The sequence below is a fragment of the Tenrec ecaudatus genome, chromosome 18, assembly GCF_050624435.1.
Source record: "Tenrec ecaudatus isolate mTenEca1 chromosome 18, mTenEca1.hap1, whole genome shotgun sequence".
NCBI lineage: Eukaryota > Metazoa > Chordata > Mammalia > Afrosoricida > Tenrecidae > Tenrec > Tenrec ecaudatus.
The window spans coordinates 9,045,621-9,067,351 of NC_134547.1; the positions used below are offsets into that span (position 1 = coordinate 9,045,621).

At 55.0% G+C, this 21,731-nt stretch overlaps 2 protein-coding genes across 2 annotated transcripts; both read left to right on the top strand.

The window, feature by feature from the left end:
* Window positions 1–245: 245 nt before the first annotated feature.
* Window positions 246–5,642, top strand: IZUMO1 (izumo sperm-oocyte fusion 1). The gene is made up of 8 exons (XM_075537308.1): window positions 246–335; window positions 1,158–1,451; window positions 2,599–2,673; window positions 3,969–4,055; window positions 4,207–4,227; window positions 4,579–4,659; window positions 4,775–4,875; window positions 5,160–5,642. The coding sequence occupies exons 2-8, from the start codon at window positions 1,217–1,219 to the stop codon at window positions 5,361–5,363; spliced, it is 804 nt and encodes a 267-aa protein (XP_075393423.1). The 5' UTR covers window positions 246–335; window positions 1,158–1,216; the 3' UTR covers window positions 5,364–5,642.
* Window positions 5,643–6,665: 1,023 nt separating this feature from the next.
* RASIP1 (Ras interacting protein 1) lies at window positions 6,666–21,260 on the top strand. The gene is made up of 11 exons (XM_075536772.1): window positions 6,666–6,802; window positions 7,868–8,547; window positions 11,253–11,608; window positions 14,146–14,799; window positions 15,425–15,462; window positions 15,695–15,846; window positions 15,956–16,059; window positions 17,302–17,545; window positions 18,551–18,723; window positions 19,912–20,059; window positions 20,855–21,260. Exons 1-11 carry the CDS (start codon window positions 6,666–6,668, stop codon window positions 21,052–21,054), a joined length of 2,886 nt encoding a protein of 961 aa, XP_075392887.1. The 3' UTR covers window positions 21,055–21,260.
* The last annotated feature ends 471 nt before the right edge of the window (window positions 21,261–21,731 follow it).

Sequence of the window (21,731 nt, forward strand, 5' to 3'; positions counted from 1 at the left end):
TAGGTGGGACCCACCTTTGTTGTGGTCCAATCAGGTTCAGAGTTGAGCATATGGGCGGAGCCAAGAGAAGCTCCAGGGACAAGCCTGGGAATTAGGGCATAGCCCACCCCCCACACACGTACACACACGTGGGAAACTAAACTGGTGACTGCGGGCGCCCCTAAGAGAGAGCGTGACTGGTGTCACGCAGCCAATCCTCACCCCGGGCCGGAAGTCCTTCAGTTTAGTCGTGGGAAAATAATAGACAGTGACGGGGATTCTTCTCACAAGTTCCTAGAACCTGGACTTGGCACCTCCGCGGACCCTAGTGTGGGCGAATATAACGGGGGTACAAGGTCAGGCTGCGGTTTTGTATTGGGGTTTTTCACTGCCTAAGGAGAAAGATGCGCCTTGCGAGTTGTGGGGAACCCTTTAGTCTTTGAAATGGGTGGACAGGGGCCCCCTGGGGTTCAACGGTCATTTCAAGTCTTGCTTCAGAGTGTAGGGTCCCTAGGTTTGGGGAGACTAGGGTGCCTCTGATTTGAGGGAGTCAGGGATTCTGTTAACATTCTAAGGTTCTATGGTGGATGGTTTATTTGCTTTGGACACTGAGTTTTTGGCGAGAGGTACAACAGGTTTGGGGGCCTTGGGGACTTCAGCTGTACCCAAAGAGTCACGGCGGGACAAACAGTTAAGCGCTCTGACTGCTGACCACACTCGAACCCACCCAGCCAGTTCTGAGGCAGAAAAACCTGGAGATCTGCTGATGCAATGATAATAGACAAGAACCCTCAATGGGGACAGTTCTCTGTCGCAGGGGATCCGACCTGGAGCATCTAACAAGCAGCACACTGTGTCCATCGTGAGAAATCTGGGGGGTAAAGGGGGTTGAGGATGATACCCAATTTAGGGAGGCCTGGGAGAGTCCAGGGCGTGCATGTTAGGAGATGTGCATGATATGGGGTTCTGGTCCTCCTTTTGAGGGCTGGTCCCTTGGGCATCAACAAGGACCCTATGTTTGAGGGGAGGAGGGTTTATGGATCGATGATTCGATCACGTGCTCCACTTTGGAATTTAAGAAGGTATTGAACATCCTCCGTTCTACAGTTTGGGGATCCTCTTGGATATGGGGCTCCGTGGGGACCTCCTAAAATGGGTTTTGGCTTCTTTCCCTTTAGCTTTTCTCGGCCAGGTTCGGGGCGAGAGGCTGTCTCCACGCATCACGTGGTCACCCACCATGAGAGCACAGCTTCCCCTCATGATGGTGACGCTGGCCGGTGTCCTGCTTCCTGCTTGCGGCTGTATCCTGTGTGACCCCTCTGTAGGGGACGGGCTGAAGAATTTGGAAAACTCTTACCTACCCCAACACTTGCCACCCAAGGATCAGGAAGATGTGATTAAAAGGCTAGAGAGCGCAGTCCAGGAATTCCAGGAACTCCCAATTGACGATCAAACCTATATGGGCGCCGTTGGTGAGGGCAGGATGGGGCACGGGTTCGGGAAGGAGGGGACTGCGCCCAGGATTGCTGCGCCCAAGGGAGAAAGGGGCTGTGAGACGGGTCTCCATAGGTGCCACAGGAGGCAAGGTTGGGGTACAGACTCTCAGCGGCTCCCTAAATCCAAACGCAAAGCTTGGGAGTCAGTTGTGACACATAGCAATCCTTAGGGGGACAGAGAGCCTCCTCTTTCTCCTGGCGAGCAGCTGGTAGGCTTGAACTGAAGACCTTGTGGTTAGCAAACCGCTCAGCGCCACCAGGGCTCCTGAAGGTTTTTCAAACGCACTGCCATTGAGTGAACAGACTCATAGCGACCCTAAGGTTCCCCAAGCGGTAGGCAGTACTGTGTTCCCTTCCCCTTAACCTGCCACCACTGGTCTGTCAGTGTGTCTGCTGTGGTGGGTTTTGTGTGGCACTGATACTAGAAATTATGCCACCCGTGTTTCAAATGTCAGTGCGGTCATCCAAAGTAAATAGGTTTCAGCAGAGTTTCCAGACTATGCACAGACTATGTGAAGGATTAGCTGTCCACTTCTGAGGAATTAGCCTGGGAAAACTTTATGGACAGAGCCCAAACACTGTCAGCTACTGAAGCCCTTACCCTGCAGAGTTCCATCATAAAACTACAACTTCCCAGAAGGTACTGGGAAGGCGAATCCCTTACCAGCCCCGCAGTCCTGTGGGGATTGTAGTTTCTAAGACCAGGCCCTCAAAGAGATGGATTGACCCAGTGGCTGCAACCCTAGGCTCAGACACAAGATCGATGGGAAGGGTGGCACAGGGCCAGGTAGTTTGTTCTGTTGTCCATCGGGTTGGTATGAAGTAACAACGATAAGGCTAGGCAAGTCAACGAGACAGAGATACTGGAATGTAGGATCCTATCCCACTTCTCAAGGAGGTCTGCTGGCGCAGCGATTAAGCATTCAGCCTCTAACCAATAGGTTGCCTATTCAAACCCAGCACCTGCTTTCTGGGTGAACGATGTGGCAGTTGGCTCCGGTAAGATTATAGCTCAGGAAACCCTATGATTCTGTTTCACACCTCCCCCTGGGCTTGCTGTAAATGGGAATCAACTCCACACCACGTACCGACTTTGCTTTTTAACGGCTATCTCCGTCTGCAGATGAGTCTACCCTGCACAAAGCAGCTTGGAGTTTTCTGTCGGATCTGGGACACCTCACAAGCAGTGGGGTAAAAGGTAGCTGGGGGAGGGGGAAGGTTGGGTCCTGGAATCACCCAGGGAAGGGGTGGCTGGCGATCCTTCCTGTGGCGGTCTGAGCCAGGGCGGCTGGAGTCAGGGAGCCACAGTGTGTGGGTTCAAACCCCAGCTGTACTGTCTTCTAGCCATGTGACCTTGCTCAAGGAACTTGGCTTCTTCCCCTTCCCTACAAGGGCCGCCACAGTCTCGGCGCCACCTTCACTCCATGGCTGAGGATGAAATGAATGAATCACACGTGTACTGATTTGCACGAGGGTCTTCAAAAAAGCTCCTGGAAAAATCCTATTGTCCTTTGACGCACATTGTCTCATATACCAAAAATCCTGGCTAGACCGGAGCAGATACACCGGTACAGATAAGAGCTCCTGACGCAGAATTCAAGACAGATAAACCCCTCAGGACCATTAATGAGAACAGCCATACCATGAGGGGGTTGGAGAAGATGGGGGGAGGGGGAGAAAGCGGAAACCCATTGCAATGATCCATTTAAAACACATCCCCCCCAGGGATGTGGGTGAAGGGAAACAGGGGATGATGTAAAATAAGAAAATAAAAATAATTGATAAATAATCCAGGGTCCTTGAGGATGCGGTGAGGGAAAAGGAGAGGGAAGGAGCTGATACCAAGGGCTCAGGCAGAAAGAAAATGTTTTGGGAATGATGATGGCAACATATGTACAAATGTGCTTGATACAATTGATGTATGGATTGTTTTAAGAGCTGTAAGAACCCTCAATAAAATAACTTATTTTTAAAAATACTCACTGCCATCAAGTCCGTAAGACAGGGCAGAACTGGCCCTGTGGGTTTTCTGACACTGTAACTTTTTACAGAAGGAAAAATCCACATCTTCTAAGAAGCAGCTGGTGGCTTTGAACTGCTGACCTTGTGGCTGACGGCCCAATGTGAAACTACTATGCCAACAGGGTTCCTTAGATGGTGTCTAGTCAGCTCAAAACTCCTAGGGCTTCCTGTGGCGGTTAGACCTGCCCCCCTAAGTTTTTAGAGGTTGCCAGCTTGGGGCTTGGAGCTGGGGGTGGGGAGCATGTTATGGTCCACTGGTCTTTCTCTGAACTACTATGGGTGGGTGGGATCACCAGTCTTCTGGTCAACACCCAGCACTTAACCATCGCGCTCCCACGGCTCCCGGGCATTTAATTTCCTTCCCCTTCTGGGAAGGTCCTATTCTCTTTGGAAGACAGGCCAGCTTCCTGCGTAGGGGGAGGTGGGGGTGGGAGAGGAGGGACCACTTTGAACCCTTCTGCTTCTTCCCAGGAGAAGTCTTGGTCAAGGAGCTTTTCTGGATGATAGAAAGGCAAAAGAAGCGCTTCTTGGACCAGTCGGCGCAGTTCCTCAAAGAGTGTGAGACCCAGGAGTACCCCTCACCCCCCCCCCCCGAATTTCCCAAACTCAACCATCCAAGCCCCAAGCTTCTCCTCCTCCTCCTCTTCCACTCCCATCTTCTTTAACTTCAAAATCTGATTCGCTTTCTTTTATTTTATCCTTACTGCAGCTTATTGTCCCAATAAATGTGGTGAGTTCCGATAACAGACCGGTAGTTCCCCTGCCCCCGTCCCCGCACTATCAACAACCCCCCTCCTGCTTTGGGGGTCTCAGGGGCTTATTTTTCCCTTGGATCGTTTCCGGGGTCTCTAGTACCTTCTCCCCAGGTTTTCCAGGGGAGCGGGGTCACCTCTTGCGTTTTCCACCCTTTCTGCCACCTCCTCCCGCCTTCTCACTTCCTACGGAGCGAGGTCTGACCCCGCCCCTCCGGGATGACATTCCCAGGATTGGGAGCATGGCCCCGCCTCACCCCTAGGCCCCGCCCCACCCTTTAGCTCCGCATCGTAGAAGGCAATTTCTAGTCTACTCCCTGCGGGTTCAGGTTTGATGTTGCAGGCGCTGATCTGGTGCAAGGCCTGCGAGAAGCAGGTTCACGCTTGCCGGAAGTCCAGGGATTGTGGGGGTGAGTCCTGGGCTTAGGAGGATCGGGAGTGACCCAGACCAGATGGAACGGGGTGGGGGAAGCATGATCTCCAGGGCCGACCCGGCACAACCTACAGTTTCCTCTCCATCCCCAGAGCGCCAAATCGAGGTCCATGAGATGGAAGATATGATCCTGGACTGCGAACTGAATTGGCATCACGCCTCGCAAGGCCTCACTAATTACAGATTTTACAGGGTGGGGCTCTCACTTGCAATCTTGGGGATCCTAAGTCCAACTGTCGTGTGTAGACCCTACACCCCCCCACCACCTGCCTATGCCCACCCCACCCCCCGACCTGCCTTATGCCCATCTACGTGATCTGTATGGGACCTCCCCGACCCCATGACCTCGCCCAGGATCATCTCACCCACCCACCCCCCACCTCCTGAAGTCCCATTCAGGAGACTTCATCCAACCCCCATCCCACCCCAACTCCGGAACCTCCCAGGCTTCTGACCCCGTGAGTTTGGGTTTAGTAGGTTTGGGACAACGAGACTGAGGACCTACTGACCGAGAGCCAACAGCCCATCCTGGCCAAGCCCATGGTGGGCCCAAAGGATGCAGGCAACTACCGCTGTGAACTGGGCACGGTCACCAACAGCCCGGCCACCATCATCTATTTCCACGTCAAAGGTCGGCTTCAGCGCCATGGGAGGGGGTCCATTCCCGGCACGGGACTTTAGGCCATGGGACCTCACCTGGGCAAGACACCCCTCCGGGAGCGGCTGGATGATCTCCTTGCAGACGGACCTCGAGCCCCTTCCCTTGTCAGTTTTGCCCAAAAGAACGCAAGAAGAACCACAGCTCATGCCAGCTCCGGAGAAGGGGGTCGCGGGTACACTCACGACGACTCTCCAAGAGCCGACGACGACTCTCCAGGAACCCCTGAATCCCGCCGAGATGCTGAAAATCGAACTCATCTGGCTGCTGCTCCCGGGCCTAATGGTGGTGGCCTGCAGCACTGGGGCCCTGTGAGCAGCCACCCAAGGGGCGGTGCTTGGCATAAGGGGCGGGGTTTCCAGGCACCTTTTCCAGGAGAGGCTCAGAGCCCCGGGGAACAGAGACTTTAATTGGCATGGGGGCTTGGATGGATGGGGTGAGACTTAGCTTAGCAGTGGCTATGGGACGGGGCGGAGGAGGGTGCTTGGGAGGGAGAGGCGTGGGTATTGGCTAGAATAATGTTATGCGGGGGCGGGGCGGGGCGGGAGTGATGTTACTAACCTGCGCCCACTATTTGCATGCTATCCCAGGATCTTTTTCTTTAGACCCCAGAAGGACCCGAAATCTTAAAAGCCCTCCCCGTTCTGTTTTGGCAAGGAGGGGGCCGCAGCACACACACCCCGGGCCGCTCCAGGTTCCAAAGGAAAAACCCACAGCTTCAAAGAAACAATAAAGATTTATCTTGTCCGCGTATCTGATTGACTCCTTCGCCCAGGGGGGTGGGGTGGGAAGTGGGGGGTGTCAGGGAGGGCAGGAGGCCCGAAGATGGGGCCCCTGTGTGAAGGAGGAAGGGAGGGGGAACTGGACACCTGGAGGGGGTGGTAACTATTGAGGAAGGCCTTCCAGAATCCTTGGTGGGGCAGGGCCAGCTTTCCCCAGATCTCCTCCCCCAGGCCTGGTCCCCTCACAGGACGCCCCCTCCCCGCTCTTCCTGCTCGAGTTTCCTCTTGCCTTTTCCTGTCCCCCACCCAGTGCTGGGAGCTAGGGCAGAGGCAAAGGCCGGAGCGCGGCAGTGGGATCAGTGGCAAACGCCCAGGCCACGGAGCTAGGGCTCCCGGGAGCTGCCGGGACCCCCAGCGAGGTAAGACCCGGGGACCCAGGAGTCCAGCCCCCTCCGAATCCGAACCTGAGTCCCGGTGCCTCAGCCCCCACCTCCCCCACGAGGACTCTGGGCCCTCGCCCCCTCCTCCCAGTGATCCCAGCCTGCTGCCCCATTCCCATGGCTCAGGGCTTGAGCAGCGGGGTCCACACCCACCTTTAGGGCCATGTTATCTGGCGAGCGGAAAGAGGGCGGCAGCCCTCGCTTCGGCAAGCTCCATCTCCCAGTGGGACTGTGGATCAACTCCCCACGGAAGCAGCTGGCTAAGCTGGGAAGGCGCTGGCCCAGCGCGGCCTCTGTCAAGTGAGTGTCCACTGTCTGGGCACTGTGGCCCCGGGGAAGGCCAGGGACCTCTGAGGGCTGGGCTGCTGTCCCTGTCCTGACTGGGCGGGTGAGGAGACAGAGCCGGCCACAGGCATCCAGGGGAGGGTCAGTAGGAAGTGCTGGGACTGGAGATGGGGTAGGTCCGTGGCCGCCTCTTGGTGGGGAGATGCGGGCAGCCTGAGCTTGATTCACCTTCCTTCCGCCCCTCCCGGTCTGGTCTACCACTTGGAATTTCCCGTTGTGAGTTTCGCCTTTTATTTATTTGTTTTATTTTGTTATCTTTCTCTTATTGCCTATCTTCTCTGTCCATCCCCATCTCCAACCACCGGGGCCTCTGAATCCTCGGGGTCTGTGTCCCCCTCTCTCTCTGGGTCTCTGTTGCCTCTCTCTCTCTCTCTCTCTCTTTCTCTGGGTCTCTGTCCTCCCCTTTCTCTGGGTCTCTGTCCCCCTCTCTCTCTGGGTCTCTGTCCCCCTCTCTCTCTGGGTCTCTGTCCCCCCCTTTCTCTCTGGGTTTCTATCCTCTCTCTCTGGGTCTCTGTCCCCCCCCCTCTCTCTGGGTGTCTATCCTCTCTCTCTGGGTCTCTGTCCCCCTATCTCTCTGGGTCTCTGTCCCCCCCCCCTCTCTGGGTGTCTATCCTCTCTCTCTGGGTCTCTGTCCCCCTATCTCTCTGGGTCTCTGTCCCCCCCCCTCTCTGGGTGTCTATCCTCTCTCTCTGGGTCTCTGTCCCCCTATCTCTCTGGGTCTCTGTCCCCCCCCCCTCTGGGTTTCTATCCTCTCTCTCTGGGTCTCTGTCCCCCTATCTCTCTGGGTCTCTGTCCCCCCCCCTCTCTGGGTGTCTATCCTCTCTCTCTGGGTCTCTGTCCCCCTATCTCTCTGGGTCTCTGTCCCCCCCCCCCCTGGGTTTCTATCCTCTCTCTCTGGGTTTCTGTCCTCTCTCTCTGGGTTTCTGTCCCCCTCTCTCTCTGGGTCTCTGCCCCTCTATCTGGCCGTGTGTCTTTCGGGGGATCTTTCTCTGGTGTATCCGTCCCTCTGTGGCCTCCCAGGTCTTCATCTTCGGACACGGGGAGCCGCAGCAGCGAGCCCTTGTCCCCGCCACCGCCGCACGTGGAGCTGCGGCGAGTGGGCGCGGTCAAGGCAGCCGGGGGAGCCTCGGGAAGCCGCGCCAAGCGCATCTCGCAGCTCTTCCGGGGCTCGGGGACCGGGGCCATGGGGTCCAGCGGCGCGGGCGGCCCGGGCACTCCGGGGGGCGCGCAGCGCTGGGCCAGCGAGAAGAAGCTGCCCGAGCTGGCGGCGGGCGTGGCCCCGGAGCCCGCGCTGGTCGCCCGCGCCACGGCGCCCCCGGGCGTCCTCAAGATCTTCGGAGCGGGGTTGGCGTCGGGTGCCAACTACAAGAGCGTGCTGGCCACGGCGCGCTCCACGGCGCGGGAGCTGGTGGCCGAGGCGCTGGAGCGCTACGGGCTGGCGGGCAGCCCCGGCGGCGGGCCGGGCGAGAGCAGTTGCGTCGACGCCTTCGCGCTCTGCGACGCGCTGGGCCGCCCGGTGGCCGGCGGCGGCGGCGAGTGGCGCGCGGAGCACCTGCGCGTCCTGGGCGACGCCGAGCGCCCGCTGCTGGTGCAGGAGCTGTGGCGGGCGCGGCCCGGCTGGGCGCGGCGCTTCGAGCTGCGGGGCCGCGAGGAGGCGCGCCGCCTGGAGCTGGAGGCCTACGGGGCGGCGGACGGCGACGGTGAGCGGACGGGGCCTGGTGGGGGGCGGGGCGGGCAGAGTGCTGACCCTCCTGGAGAAGGCGGGGCTTGATGGAGGGGCGGGGCCTGATGAGGGCGGGGCGGGCAGAGTGCTGACCCTCCTGGAGAAGGCGGGGCTTGAAGGAAGGGAGGGGCGGGGCCTGATGAGGGCGGGGCGGGCAGAGTGCAGACCCTCCTGGAGAAGGCGGGGCTTGAAGGAAGGGAGGGGCGGGGCCTGATGAGGGCGGGGCGGACAGGGTCTGCGGGGAGAGCTGCAGCCTCCTGCAGGAAGCGGGGCCTGATGGAGGAGAGGATGGGGCCTGATGAGGATGGAGTCGATGGACTGGGAAGGATGGGTTGGGCGGGAAGACTGGGAATGAAGGAGGGGCTTGCTGGGGAGTTCCCTGAACAGAACCGGACTTGAGAAGGGAAAGATGGGCAGATATTTGGGGACTAGATCCTGACAGCTTAAAAGAAGACGGTCCTCAAGGAGAGGCATTGACACAGTGGCGGCAACAATGGACTCAGGCATCGGAACAGTTGAGAGGATGGCGCAGGACCGTGCAGTGTTTCGCTCTGTTGTGCATAGCATCGCTCAGGTTGGGGACGAATCGGTGGTCCACTTCACAGCAGCTCTGGGCACCAGAAGGAGGCCTGGAGGCAGGATCCGCCACACAAGGCGGGGTGTTCTCTCGTATCCGAATGTACGAGATGGGGCCCTTAAGACTGGACTTCAGGCTAGGAACAGGGTCCTTCCTTCCAAGAGACCTGTCTGACCGGAGACCGGTCTGACCGGATGGTGGGCATGAATTAGGGTCCAGAAGGCTAATGGGGTGGGGCTTGTTGGTTGAGTAGGATTTACAACATGATGGGCTGCCCTTTGGGGGTTTTCTTTACGGGAGTAGACAGCCTCATCTTTCTCCCTGGGAGAGCCTAGTAGGTTCAAACTGCTGACCATGCGGTTAGCAGTCCAGAGCTTCCCCCACGGGGCCAGCCAGCCAGCCACCTCCATTACAGGGCTTTAGGTATCTCACAAACCATGATCTGGTTGATGGAGTGTCAAGAGGCCCAGAGCGACTTCTAAACAGGACAAGGATTGAGTTGGTATTTCAGACAGAAGTAGACTTAAGCAGTAGAGCAAGGACCCCTGGTGGCATCATGGGTTACACACTGGTCTATTAACCAGAAGGTTGGCAGTTCAAACTCACCAACTGTAAGATGAGGCTGTCTGCTATAAGGGGAGTTGTACCTTGCTCCCTAAGATCGCTGAGTTAGAAGCCATTCCATGGCTGTGGGGGGGTTTTCTTAGGAGCAGGGCAGGGCCTGTGGGATGGGAGAAACCAGTAGGCAGCAGCGGGTTTCTGTGCTGTGTACAGGCAGGAATTATAGACAAGGAGCCATCTGCAAAGATGCCTTTTGGGGTGTGTGCTGAGCCAATGGGTTGGGCCTGTGATGCTGGGGCGGAGCCCGTGGAACGGAATATGAGAGATGGAGATATTGGACCCAGCAGACATGGGGGCGCTCAGAGCTCGGGGCTTTGGGTCCCTGTAGCAGGTGGAGGTGATGCAGGATGGGTAGGGTCCATGTGAACTTCGCCTGAAGGAGAGGAGCCTGATGTGTCTGAGTGGGTGGAGCCTCAAAGGGGGCGTGCCTTTCTGCAGATGCAGAACCTGGTCTGCCTGCCACTGGAGTGTTGGGGGGTCTTGAAAGCAGCCCATGGGCAGGAAAGGGGCCAGAGGAATGGTATTTACGGAGCAGCCCAGGAAGGTCATGCTGTGAAGAACTTGGAACAGGGGGTGGTACCAATGTTTCCCATGGACTGGAAGTTCCAGGTGGCCCAATTGCACTCAGTTTCAGTGGTTCAAACCCAGCTGCACCACGAAAGAAAGGCGTGGTGGTTGGAGTTCTTAACGATCATTGCTCTTGCTGTCCGGTGCCATCTAGTGCCAGCTGACTCACAGCGACCCCCCGTGTACAACAGAAGGAAACACTATGGGCTCCTCCGAGGCCATACCCACAATCGTGCGAGACACAAGTGTCTCACAATCTGACAATCTCACAATGTCTAATCTTAAAGTTGAGCGGCTCCAAACCTCTACGCGGCAGTTCCGCCCTGTAACACCTGGGCCCGGCATGAGTTAAAAATCCACTCAATGGCGGGGATGAGGCTTGGAGCACTTTAATGACTCAATGACCAGCTTGGAACTCGATCTTGAATTCCACTCATTCCCGTGCCGGTTCATCTCAGCAGAATCACAGAGAGAAGAGTCCACGAGACCACAAACCTGCGCACAGGACTTGACAGAGCCAACACCACCAAAGCCATTGCCAAGGAACCGAGTTCAACATTATGACCCCATAGGGCAGCAAACTGCCCTAATAGCCCTTCGAAGGCTAAAAAGCTTTACCCCGGCACCCGGCCACATCTTTCTTCCCTCCACCTCCTGGTGGCTCCAAACGGCCAACCTGTGAGCCTAGAGCAGATGCTCAATACACATTTGTGAAAGAATGAGATCATTTCCGAGCTAGAAGGGGAGGTGTCAGGTAGGCAGTGTGTTCCGGGTTCAGGGACCAGCGTAGGCACAAAGCCTAACTGTGGGAGGCTGCCTCGCCTCTCTGGGGTTAAACCTTTTTCTCTGGTTAAAGGCCCTCTCCTTTCTCCCTCTTTCTAGCCTCCGCCTAATCGAGTCTCCATCTGTCTCCCCAGGCACGGGCGCCCCTTCGTGGCGACCTCAGAAGAACCGTTCGCGGGCCGCGTCAGGCGGGGCGGCGCTGGCCAGTCCAGGCCCAAGTTCAGGATCAGGCACCCCGGCTGGGCCCGGAGGCAAGGAGCGCTCAGAAAACCTGTCCCTGCGGCGCAGCGTGTCAGAGCTCAGTCTGCAAGGTCGCCGGCGGCGGCAGCAGGAGCGCAGGCAGCAGGCACTTAGCATGGCGCCAGGGGCAGCCGAAGCCCAAATCGGACCCACAGACCCAGGCGACTTTGACCAGTTGACCCAGTGCCTCATTCAGGCCCCAAGCAACCACCCCTACTTCCTACTGCTCCAGGGCTACCAGGACGCCCAGGCAAGCACTGACTCCCCTACTTGCCCTTCCACCCTTGGGGATCCCTCTGTCCATTGAAGGGCAACCAAATGACAACTTCTAGAATTCCGTAGGTCGTACGCTGGGAGGCGTGGTCCCAGCAAGGTTCAAGGCCAAGGTAGAGAGGTGGTTCATTTCATTCAAAGTCTGGGGGAAATATTCTCTTCATCAAGGCAGCGTGAGAGATCAGTCCCTGGAGAAAGGAGAGCTCCTTGGAAATTTCCACTTCTTAAGGGAGAAATAAGGAGGAAATACAGTTAGGTGAAGGCAAATGCGGGAGAAAGAATGAGACATTACGAACAGTACAGTAATGTATTAGGGGAATTACTTATTGATTTTTGGTGATCAGAGGAGCCATCCAATGCCGTCCATCTTGGGGTAGCAATGCTACAGCCAAGCTCCCAGATAGAGCGGAAGACCAATGGGAAGTGTCCATTCTAGAAGGTGGTGGAGCTTATTGGCAGTTCTTTTTCTTCTCAGAGAGGGATCCAATCAGTTTAGGCAGCTTGGTTCTGGAGCTGGCTCAGGATACACTCTACGGGGAGAAGTTGGAACAGAGCAGGTCTTTCCTCCTTGCTGGGGCAAAGCGATAGGGAGATCTAATTGTAGGAAGTTGGCATGAATTGTGGCAGCACACAAGATTGTAGAAGCTGAACAAATCGGAAGACGGGAAAGCATTGGAAACAACCATTCCTTGTAGGGTTCATGAGAAATTCCTTTGTAGGATGGCTCCCTTGGAAATGTCCATTCCTTGTGGGAAGGATAGCATAGGGCAGTGGTCTCGACCCATGGGTCGCGACCCCTTTGGGTCATAGGATAGCTACAATGTGAGAGTTCTCTGCAGGTGCCCTGGAAGCATCTTTTCTTGGGCTAAGAAACAAGAGACGGGGCTTGTGTATTTTGGCTAATGTCCTTCCTGGTGGCAGAAATGAAGACAGAATCTTCTTTAAGAAGGTGGTGAGATTGAAAACATCTATTTTTCTAGAGGGTGATTGAATGAATTCCGTGTAGAAAGTGGTCTTCTTTGAAAATGTCCGTTCCTAGAGTGGGGGTCATAGAGAGAAGTCCGTGGAGAATGGGGATTGTGGGAACCAGGCTGCCTTTTCTCTCAGATGTAGGTGGAGAACAGGTCCATATATGTCCAGCAGTCAGGAGTACTGAGGTGGAAGGCAAGAGTCAGATGACGGTGTGGTCACGTGTCAACTTGGCTGGGCCCTGTCTCTTAGTGCTTGGCCGTTATGTAACCGTGTGATTTGGCAGTTATGCAATGATATTATTCTCCGTTTTATAATCTGATGTGTCCATCCATTTTCGTATAATGCTGATTTTCACAAAACAACTTGGTCTTTGGAGCCAACTCATATGGATAAGGGCGCAGAGGTTATATAGTGTGGATGAGGAAATCCATCGTAAAGATAGTGTCTTCTGGAATGTATCTCTTCGTTTGACAGCTGTAATGGGACACCCCACTATAGGGGGAAAAGTCTCTAAGATGGGGTTCCTAGGAGAGCCCACTGAAGACAATCTTTCCTAGTTCTTGGAGATGTTCTTTCTTGAGATGGAAATCTTCATAGATGAAAGTGGGGCGTATCTTCGGAAGCCTGTATTTTAGGAATGGGGACCAGACAGTGGTTAGAGTCCTTTGGAAATGAGTTCGTCGGTGCGATGGGAACATAGTCTGTTGTAGAAAAGTGATCCCCGTGAGTAGGGTGGAGATCATGGAGGAAACCTTTGTTGGGGGTTGGGAGTGATCATTTTAATGGAATGGAAATATTGACAAAGACCCTGATTGGAAGGGGGAATGACCTTGGAAGGCTTCATCGTTGGGGTTAGATAGTGGGTTAATCCATTCTAGGAAAAGCATCTTCTTAGAAGTCAAGCCCATGATAGCGTAGAGCAGCGGTACTCAACCTGTGGGTTGCGACCCCTTTGGGGGTCGAACGACCCTTTCACAGGAGGGTCGCCTGATTCATAACAATAGCAAAATGACAGTTCTGAAGTAACAACGAAAATAACGTTATGGTTGGACAGGGGGTCACCACAACACGAGCAACTGTATTAAAGTGACGTGGCATTAGGAAGGTTGAGAACCACTCGTGTAGAGTAATAGGGATGTTCATTAAAGAAAGGTCATTTGGGAAAGGTCAGTTCTTTGAAGGGGAGGAGTGACGAGGGAGCCCGTTTCAGAATGAGGGAGATGCCGCTGGAAGCACTGGTTTCGTGGGTGGGGGTTACAGGGATGCTTTGAAGGAGGGACTGGTGGGATGGCAGCAAAGACGTTTCCAGTAAGGATCTCGTCTTTAGGACGAATGCTAGCACAGTCCAGCATGGATAGTGGGTGGCTTCAAAAAGTCCCCTCACAGAAGGTGGGCGTCAGTAGAGTCCATCAGGGTCCAAGAAGATCCCCCTTGGCGGTGCTCAATCATAGGTGGGGAGTCAATTGTGGGAGCAGGATCCTTTGGAAAGCAGACGGTTCCCCATAAAGGTCACGTGAGTTCGCTGACCCCCTCTTCTTACAGGACTTCGTGGTATACGTGATGACGCGAGAGCAGCACGTGTTCGGCCGGGGTGGGACCTCCTCGGCCCGCGGCGGGTCCCCGGCGCCGTACGTGGACACCTTCCTCACTGCCCCCGACATCCTGCCGCGTCACTGCACGGTGCGCGCAGGCCCCGGGCCACAGGCCATGGTGCGCCCGTCCCGAGGCGCCCCGGTCACCCACAACGGGTGCCTCCTGCTGCGGGAGGCCGAGCTGTACCCCGGCGACCTGCTAGGGCTGGGCGAGCATTTCCTGTTCATGTACAAGGACCCCCGCGCGGGGGGCTCGGGCCCCGCCAGGCCGTCGTGGCTGCCCGCCCGCCCCGGGGCCGCCCCGCCGGGCCCGGGCTGGGCCTTCTCGTGCCGCCTGTGCGGCCGCGGGCTGCAGGAGCGCGGCGAGGCGCTGGCCGCCTACTTGGACGGCCGCGAGCCCGTGCTGCGCTTCCGGCCGCGCGAGGAGGAGGCGCTGCTGGGGGAGATCGTGCGCGCCGCGGCCGCCGGCGCCGGGGAGCTGCCCCCTCTCGGGCCGGCCACGCTGCTGGCACTGTGCGTGCAGCATTCCGCTCGCGAGCTGGAGCTGGGCCACCTGCCGCGCCTGCTGGGCCTCCTGGCCCGACTCATCAAGGAGGCCGTCTGGGTGAGCGCCCCCAGGGCCCGCCCCCACCTCTGCCCCCCACGTCCAGCCCTGGCTTCTTAGCGCGGTGGGAAGAGAAGCCGTGGGACGGCCCCGCGGGATGCTGGGAGTTGGGGACTGTCCCACTTTGCTCGAAGATAGGGGAGAGGGAGTGGATGAGACCATTCTGCGAGGTTGGAAGGGGGAGAGCCGTGGGATTGGAAGGAACCAATTGGGAGGCGGGACACTGGCAGCCCATTGGCTCTCCACTTGCACCTTGCAACTCGCTGCCCTTGAGGCAGTTGTGACTCAGTGACCCGATGGCTCTTCAGGTGGGCGCATTAGTGGGCGAGACCATTTCAGTAGACCCACAGGTGGACAGGGACCAGGAGAAACCATTCTGTGGATGGGGAAAGGTACCAGGTGGTCTAGTTAGGGTCTAGTGAGAAGGTGTAGCGTTTCTTGGGGGGGTAAGAAGAAACTCTACTTTTAAAGGGTAAGAAAGAGGCTTGAGACCATCCTGTTGTTCCATTTTGTGGGAAGAGTGAGGAGCCAAAAAAAAAAGACCTGGAAAAAAATCCTTCCGGGCCCGCCCCTCCCCCTCCCCCCATCTCCACTTGGTCTTGATTCTGCTCTTCCTGTTCCTTAGGAAAAGATTAAGGAAATTGGAGACCGTCAGCCAGAGAAGTAAGAGAAATTCTTGGAGAATGGGGGCGAGGGGGCGGGGTTCTGGATTTGCACGCAATTCTGGGTTTACTTCATGGATGTCATCGTCCAAAACTTTGTTCACCAGCAAGACGCAGAGTTTGAACTGTAAAGTGGAGGTTGCTCTTATTCTTCAACTGAGACTCAGCTCTTGGGGTTTGGAGACTGGAGTGGGGATTGGTCATGGACCACTGTTCCTTTTGTTCCTCCTCAGCCATCCTGAAGGGGTCCCTGAGGTGCCCCTGACCCCCGAAGCTGTGTCTGTGGAGCTGAGGCCGCTCATGTTGTGGATGGCCAACACCACAGAGCTTCTGAGCTTTGTGCAGGAGAAGGTGCTAGAGATGGAGAAGGAGGCCGATCAGGAGGGTGAGACTGGACCCAGGGTTCCTGTTAACACCTCTACCCTGGGAGTGTGGGTTCCTGCCTTCGAATCCTGAGTTCTCTGCCTCTAACTGCCAGCCCTGTCCTCCCTCAGACCCACAACTCTGCAATGACTTGGAATTGTGTGATGAGGCCATGGCCCTCCTGGATGAGGTCATCATGTGTACCTTCCAGCAGTCTGTCTACTACCTCACCAAGGTGGGCCTTGCCCTTTACTTCCTGTCTGACACGACATCACTTCCGGTCCCAACGTTATCCTGCTGCTCTCGGGTCCCTTCCTCGTTGCACACGGAATACTTCCCGCTGCTATGATGTCACTTCCTGGTGTCATCCCTGCAGGTGGCAGTTCTGACATCACTTCCTGTTTGAGCTTCCAGCACTTCTGCCTTTCTGGTTTCCCCTTCCATCTCTGCAATCATTACCTCTTGCTGGGGAGCGGAGGGGGCACTAGCACCACTTTCTTAAATTCCCATTTTCTCAATCCACTCTCTAGTCATTGATGCATTGTAAATATTGATCAAATGCCTCCTGTCATTTCAACTAAAACTCATTTGACTAAAAACCTTTACAGGAGTAGACAGCTTCATCTCGAGCCATTTCAATGAAAGGTTTTCCTTAGGAGATTAGAGAGCCTCAACTTCTTCCCTTAGAATGGCTGGTGGTTTCAAACTGGTGACCTTGTGGTTAGCAGTCCAGCTTGAAACTCACTACCCTAAGGCTCTCTTTGCTCTTCTTGTGTTGGCTGACCTCGTTTTGGGAGCTATTCATTCACTCCATAACCCCTTCTGAGACATGGGCCTTTCTCTGGTCACAGGACCCATCCTGCTCTACCTCCTGACCACCATCCTGAACCATCGTCCTTGACCCTCATCTTCCTTCTTGGGACTCTCAGAAATTAAAGGGGACCTTTTGGGAACAGACCGTCTCTCAGTGGCCCTTGTAGCCCCGGTTTCCTGCACAGCTTCACTTCCTGTGCATCTTTGCCAAGTGGGGTTTTCTTTCTTCTCTGGCTCTGACTTCATTTCCTGTCCTTGGCCTGATCTCACTTTCCCCTGGCTGGCTGCCACCCCAGCCGCACTTCCTGATCTCTATTCTTCTCCCATTTGGGATTCATGGATAAATAATTCTTTTACTGAAGAGGGCCTCTTTGTCCAGGATCCTTTGTCCTCCTTGAGTTGAAGGACGGAGCCCTCTACACAACCAGAAGTAGTTTTAAAATACCCAGGAAATGCCTGGGAAAGCCTTAAGACTTGAGGCCTATCAGACCATCACAGGGCTAGAAGCCCACCTAGAAAGTAGGGATTTACGCCAGGACCCCCTGAGCCCTGGAGATAGACTGAACTACAACTCCCAGAAGCCTGTTCTCTCTATGTGCTGTTGCCCTGAAGCTTCTCAGGAGTTGTGGTCCAATCATTTGGTCTCGTCTCTATGTCTCCTCAGACTCTGTATTCAACGTTGCCTGCCCTCCTGGACAGTAACCCTTTCTCAGCTGGAGCAGAGTTGCCAGGACCTGGTGCTGAGCTCGGGGCCATGCCGCCAGGGCTGCAACCAACGCTGGGCGTGTTCCAGGCAGCTCTGGAACTGACCAGCCAGTGCGAGTTGCACCCGGACCTCGTGTCTCAGACCTTTGGCTACTTGTTTTTCTTCTCCAACGCGTCCCTTCTCAACTCGCTCATGGAACGAGGTGAGGGTCGGGCTGGGACAGCGCAGGGAAGCAGAGACAGGAGAACCATGTCAAGATACACCAGGGACTCGGAAGAGCAGATGGGGAAGGAGAGCTTGGAGGGTGAGAGGGTGCCGTCTCTAGGGGACCAGCCTCCATGACCAAATGGGCCCAAGGGGACTGTTGTGTCGTTGAGGGGGAAATAGGCATGAGACAAGACATGCAAAAGCTCAGTTCTTCTGCTTGAGACAGGAGCCAGAATGAGAGAGTGATTGAAGGGAAGAAATTAAGAAGAGACAGACAAAAGTCTTGGGGTGCTCACCTCTGCCTTGGCTTCAGAAACCAGGTCTGAACAGAGAGAGCGTAAGAGATTCTCTCACGAGCTAATCTAATCTCAGGCACGCAAGCCACAGTAAGCACATACGTAACAGGTAGGGGATTGTATTAGAGGCATATGGGTAACAGGAGGGGGACGAGCTGGGGTGTACACACGCAATAGGAAGGGGAGGCGCTAGAGGCATACACATGATGGGAAGGGATATAGGGAACAAGATGGACGGGCTCTAGAGTCAAGATGGCCGCCTAACCTTGGTCATCCTCTGAGTTGGCTTGACCTTAGATGTCTTTGAGCTCTTCTCCAAGGGAACGATCTATGATCCATATCAGAAGGGAGTCGGCCATACTGTGGGTGGGACAGACAATAGGGTCTGAGTACTTTTGATGGCAGATAACCTTTAGTCAGATAGATTTCAAGCAGTTGACCTTCAAGAGTACAGTGAGGGACCTTGTGTTTGCAAACACCACCTTAAATTTGGCATTATTATGGTGGGGGGGCATTGAGGGGAATGACTTTTACTTAGGAGAATGGGACTGGAACTTATCTCCAACTTACAAATGTGAAGGTCCCCCTCCAGGGCAGCCCCAACCTCACAGATTTTGGAAGGTTGAGAGTTTGCCCACATACACTGTCTTCCTGGGTTTCAGTTTCCCACCACCATCCATGTTCCTTATACCCTCCCCCAATAGGTCAAGGTCGGCCTTTTTATCAGTGGTCACGAGCTGTTCAGATCAGAACCAACCTGGATCTTGTCCTGGACTGGCTGCAGGGGGCTGGCCTTGGCGATATTGCCACTGAATTCTTCCGGAAACTCTCCATGGCTGTGAACTTGCTCTGTGTGCCCCGCACCTCTCTGCTCAAGGTGACTCCCAGTCAACTCTACCTGACCCCTGACATCTCATTCCCCAACCATCTTCTGTATAACCACCCTTCGCATCCACATCACCTCCAGCTCCAGCTTAGACAGGAAATTTGGCAGCTAGAAGGAAGCCCAGCACAAGCAGTACTTGGCCGAGTCTGATTCCCTGTGGGACATATTACATACAGTTCCAGAGCCCCTCCCTCACCCATGCTGACTCAGGAAGTTTGTGGTAGTTCAAGCCTTCATGGAACGGGAACTACATGTCACTGTGGTTAGCATATTTCATTGAACTTTAAGGAATCTTGCAAAGTACATTACTTATAGGCAGCTTCTCAGAGGAGGGAAAGATGATCAACTAGGATAGGTAACTTGATTTTATTTTCTTATTCTTATTAAGGTGTACAAAGGCTTCGTGAAGCACAGAATGGTATTCTAAGTCCTTTTTGAATCTTCAGAACAACCAACCCCCAGTAGGCTGCTATTGTCAGACGTCATCGGGTCGATGTAGACTCTCGGTAACCCTATGTATGGCAACAAGACATTGAACCCATTGCTGTAACCATTGTCAAGCATGATGGCCATTTCCAGGGACTGGTCTCTCCTGAGAACATGTCCAAAGTAGGCGAGACTGGAGCAATCTGACTGTACTTGTTCCAGGACATATCTGTTGATCCCTTTGCCGCCCATGGTACTTTGAATATTCTCCACCAGCACCATGCCTCAAATGTATGAATCCTTTTTCAGTCTTCCTTATTCAGTGTCCAACATTTGTATGCATAGAGGTGATTGAAAAGACCATGGCTTGGGTCAGGTCTTTAGTCCTCAAAGTAACAGCCTGGCTTTTCAACATTTCAAAGAAGTCTGGTATTCAAAGGGAGCCCCATGGAGAATAGTGAATCCCAGTGTAGACGTCATTCCATGATATCAGCCAGGAGCCAATCTTGTTTCTTCTGTGCTCTCATCCACTCCATGTACCTTATTTTACCTGAAGCATATCATTTTTTTCTCCCCCCCCCTTTTAGTTGTTGAGTCTGCATTCTTCACTGTTATTTCAGGGACATCCAGGCCCCACACCCCCCAAAAGGGGCTGCAGAGGTCTACGCCTCTACATCCATTCCCTTTATAGAGGTCTTTCATTTAGGATTTCTTAGCCACCCCATAATGACCTTAGATTTCTTTCCCACCCAGGCTTCATGGAGCAGTCTACGAACTGACCATCCCACCTTGACCCCTGCTCAGCTCCATCACCTGCTCAGTCACTACCAACTGGGTCCAGGGCGTGGGCCACCACCTTCCTGGGACCCACCCCCTGCAGAGCGAGATGCTGTGGATACAGGTGAGGACCAACTGGGACTCGAGGGCTGTCAGCTTTCTTTTAAAATTTGAATGCCATTTTATTGGGGGCTCTGATAGTTGTTACCACAATCCGTACAGCCATTGTGTCAAACACATTTGTACATATGTTGGCCATCATCATTTTCAGAACATTTTCTTTGTACTTGAGCCCTGGATATCAGCTCCTCCTTTTTCCTCCCTTCCTCGTGAACCCTGGATAAATGATAAATTATTATTATTTTCATATCTTACACCGTCCGCTGTCTCCCTTCACCCATGTTTGTTGTTCCTCACCCTGGGACAGGGGTGGGTGTGTGACACATCAACCATTGTGATTGGTTCGCAAGCTTTCTTCTTTACTTGGGCCCTTAGGAGTCCATTTCCCTGCCCCCTCCCCCTCCTGATGCAGGATTCTGGATTCCTATCTCTTCCTTCCCCAGGACGAATGTGTATAGACCCTAACACCCTTTTCAGGATCTCCACCTAATTCAGATCTATACTTTCCATTCCCATGAATCCTTCAGACTAAATTCCTAGTCCAGCCATTCTTCCCTTGCAGACCTCCGAACCCTAACGCCATGCTGGTTTCCCTGACAACGGTGACCTTTCCTTGTCCGTGCTACAACTCCCGTCATGCTGGCGGACTCTGAGACGCCTGTTAGAATACTCGGCTGGGGGAGTTGCTGGTGTAGACGTTTTTTTCTTCCCGGCGGGGTGGCAGGCAGCCTGGTTCATCGCGTCAAAGCTGCCTCAGGCCTGGTTTCAGAATTTAACCCCCTTCTTCTCGGACTCACAGGGGACATCTTCGAAAGCTTCTCCTCCCACCCTCCCCTCATTCTGCCCCTGGGCAGCTCACGCCTGCGTCTTGGGGGTCCAGTGACAGACGACGCCCTGCACCGAGAGCTATGCAGGCTCCGCCGACTTCTCTGGGACCTTGAGCAGCAGGAGCTGCCGGCCAATCACCGCCACGGACTTCCCGTGGCCACGCCTCCTTGACAACCAATAACAAACGAGCGCGGGAACCTTGAACCGACATCGGCTCTGCACTCACAGGAGCCCTCCTGGGCGCGAAGATTTCTGGGACTTGTAGTTCTCCCCCCACCGGGTGGCAAGTCTAGGCGTTTGAATTGTCGAGTAGCCGAGGATGGGACAGTGGGGAAATGGGCTTGAAATGTGGGTGCCAAAAGAAGCAATAAAGGTATCTGTGGTCATTGGCAATGCCTGGCTTTTTAAGGCTCTGGGCGCTAGTGGTGGTTTTCCGAGCCCTTGCTTGGAGCGCTGGGCCCCTGCTGAGACCAAGGGAATATTTATAGTCATGGCCTCAGCATGCCCTCCTGCTGGTAATCCGACCTGGGGGCGAATGAGCCTCACACACAGCTCAGATCAGAGCCCTCATTTTGCAGTGCCAAATGCCAGGCCCTCCGTCCTGGCCATTGGGAACCCCTTGGATTCCCCATATTCAGATTCCAGCCCCCCCAACACACACACACACTGGGGAGTCCGGATCCCCAGCGCCCTCCTAGACTTCTGTCCCATATTCAGCCCTTTCCCTGGCTATGTTTCATGCCATCTTGTGCCTGCTGTCATACGCCGGTGTCCTTTCTCAAACCCAGCATCCCGGACCCCACCCTGTCCATCTTCAAATCCATATGTCTAGGTCCCCCCTCCCCCTC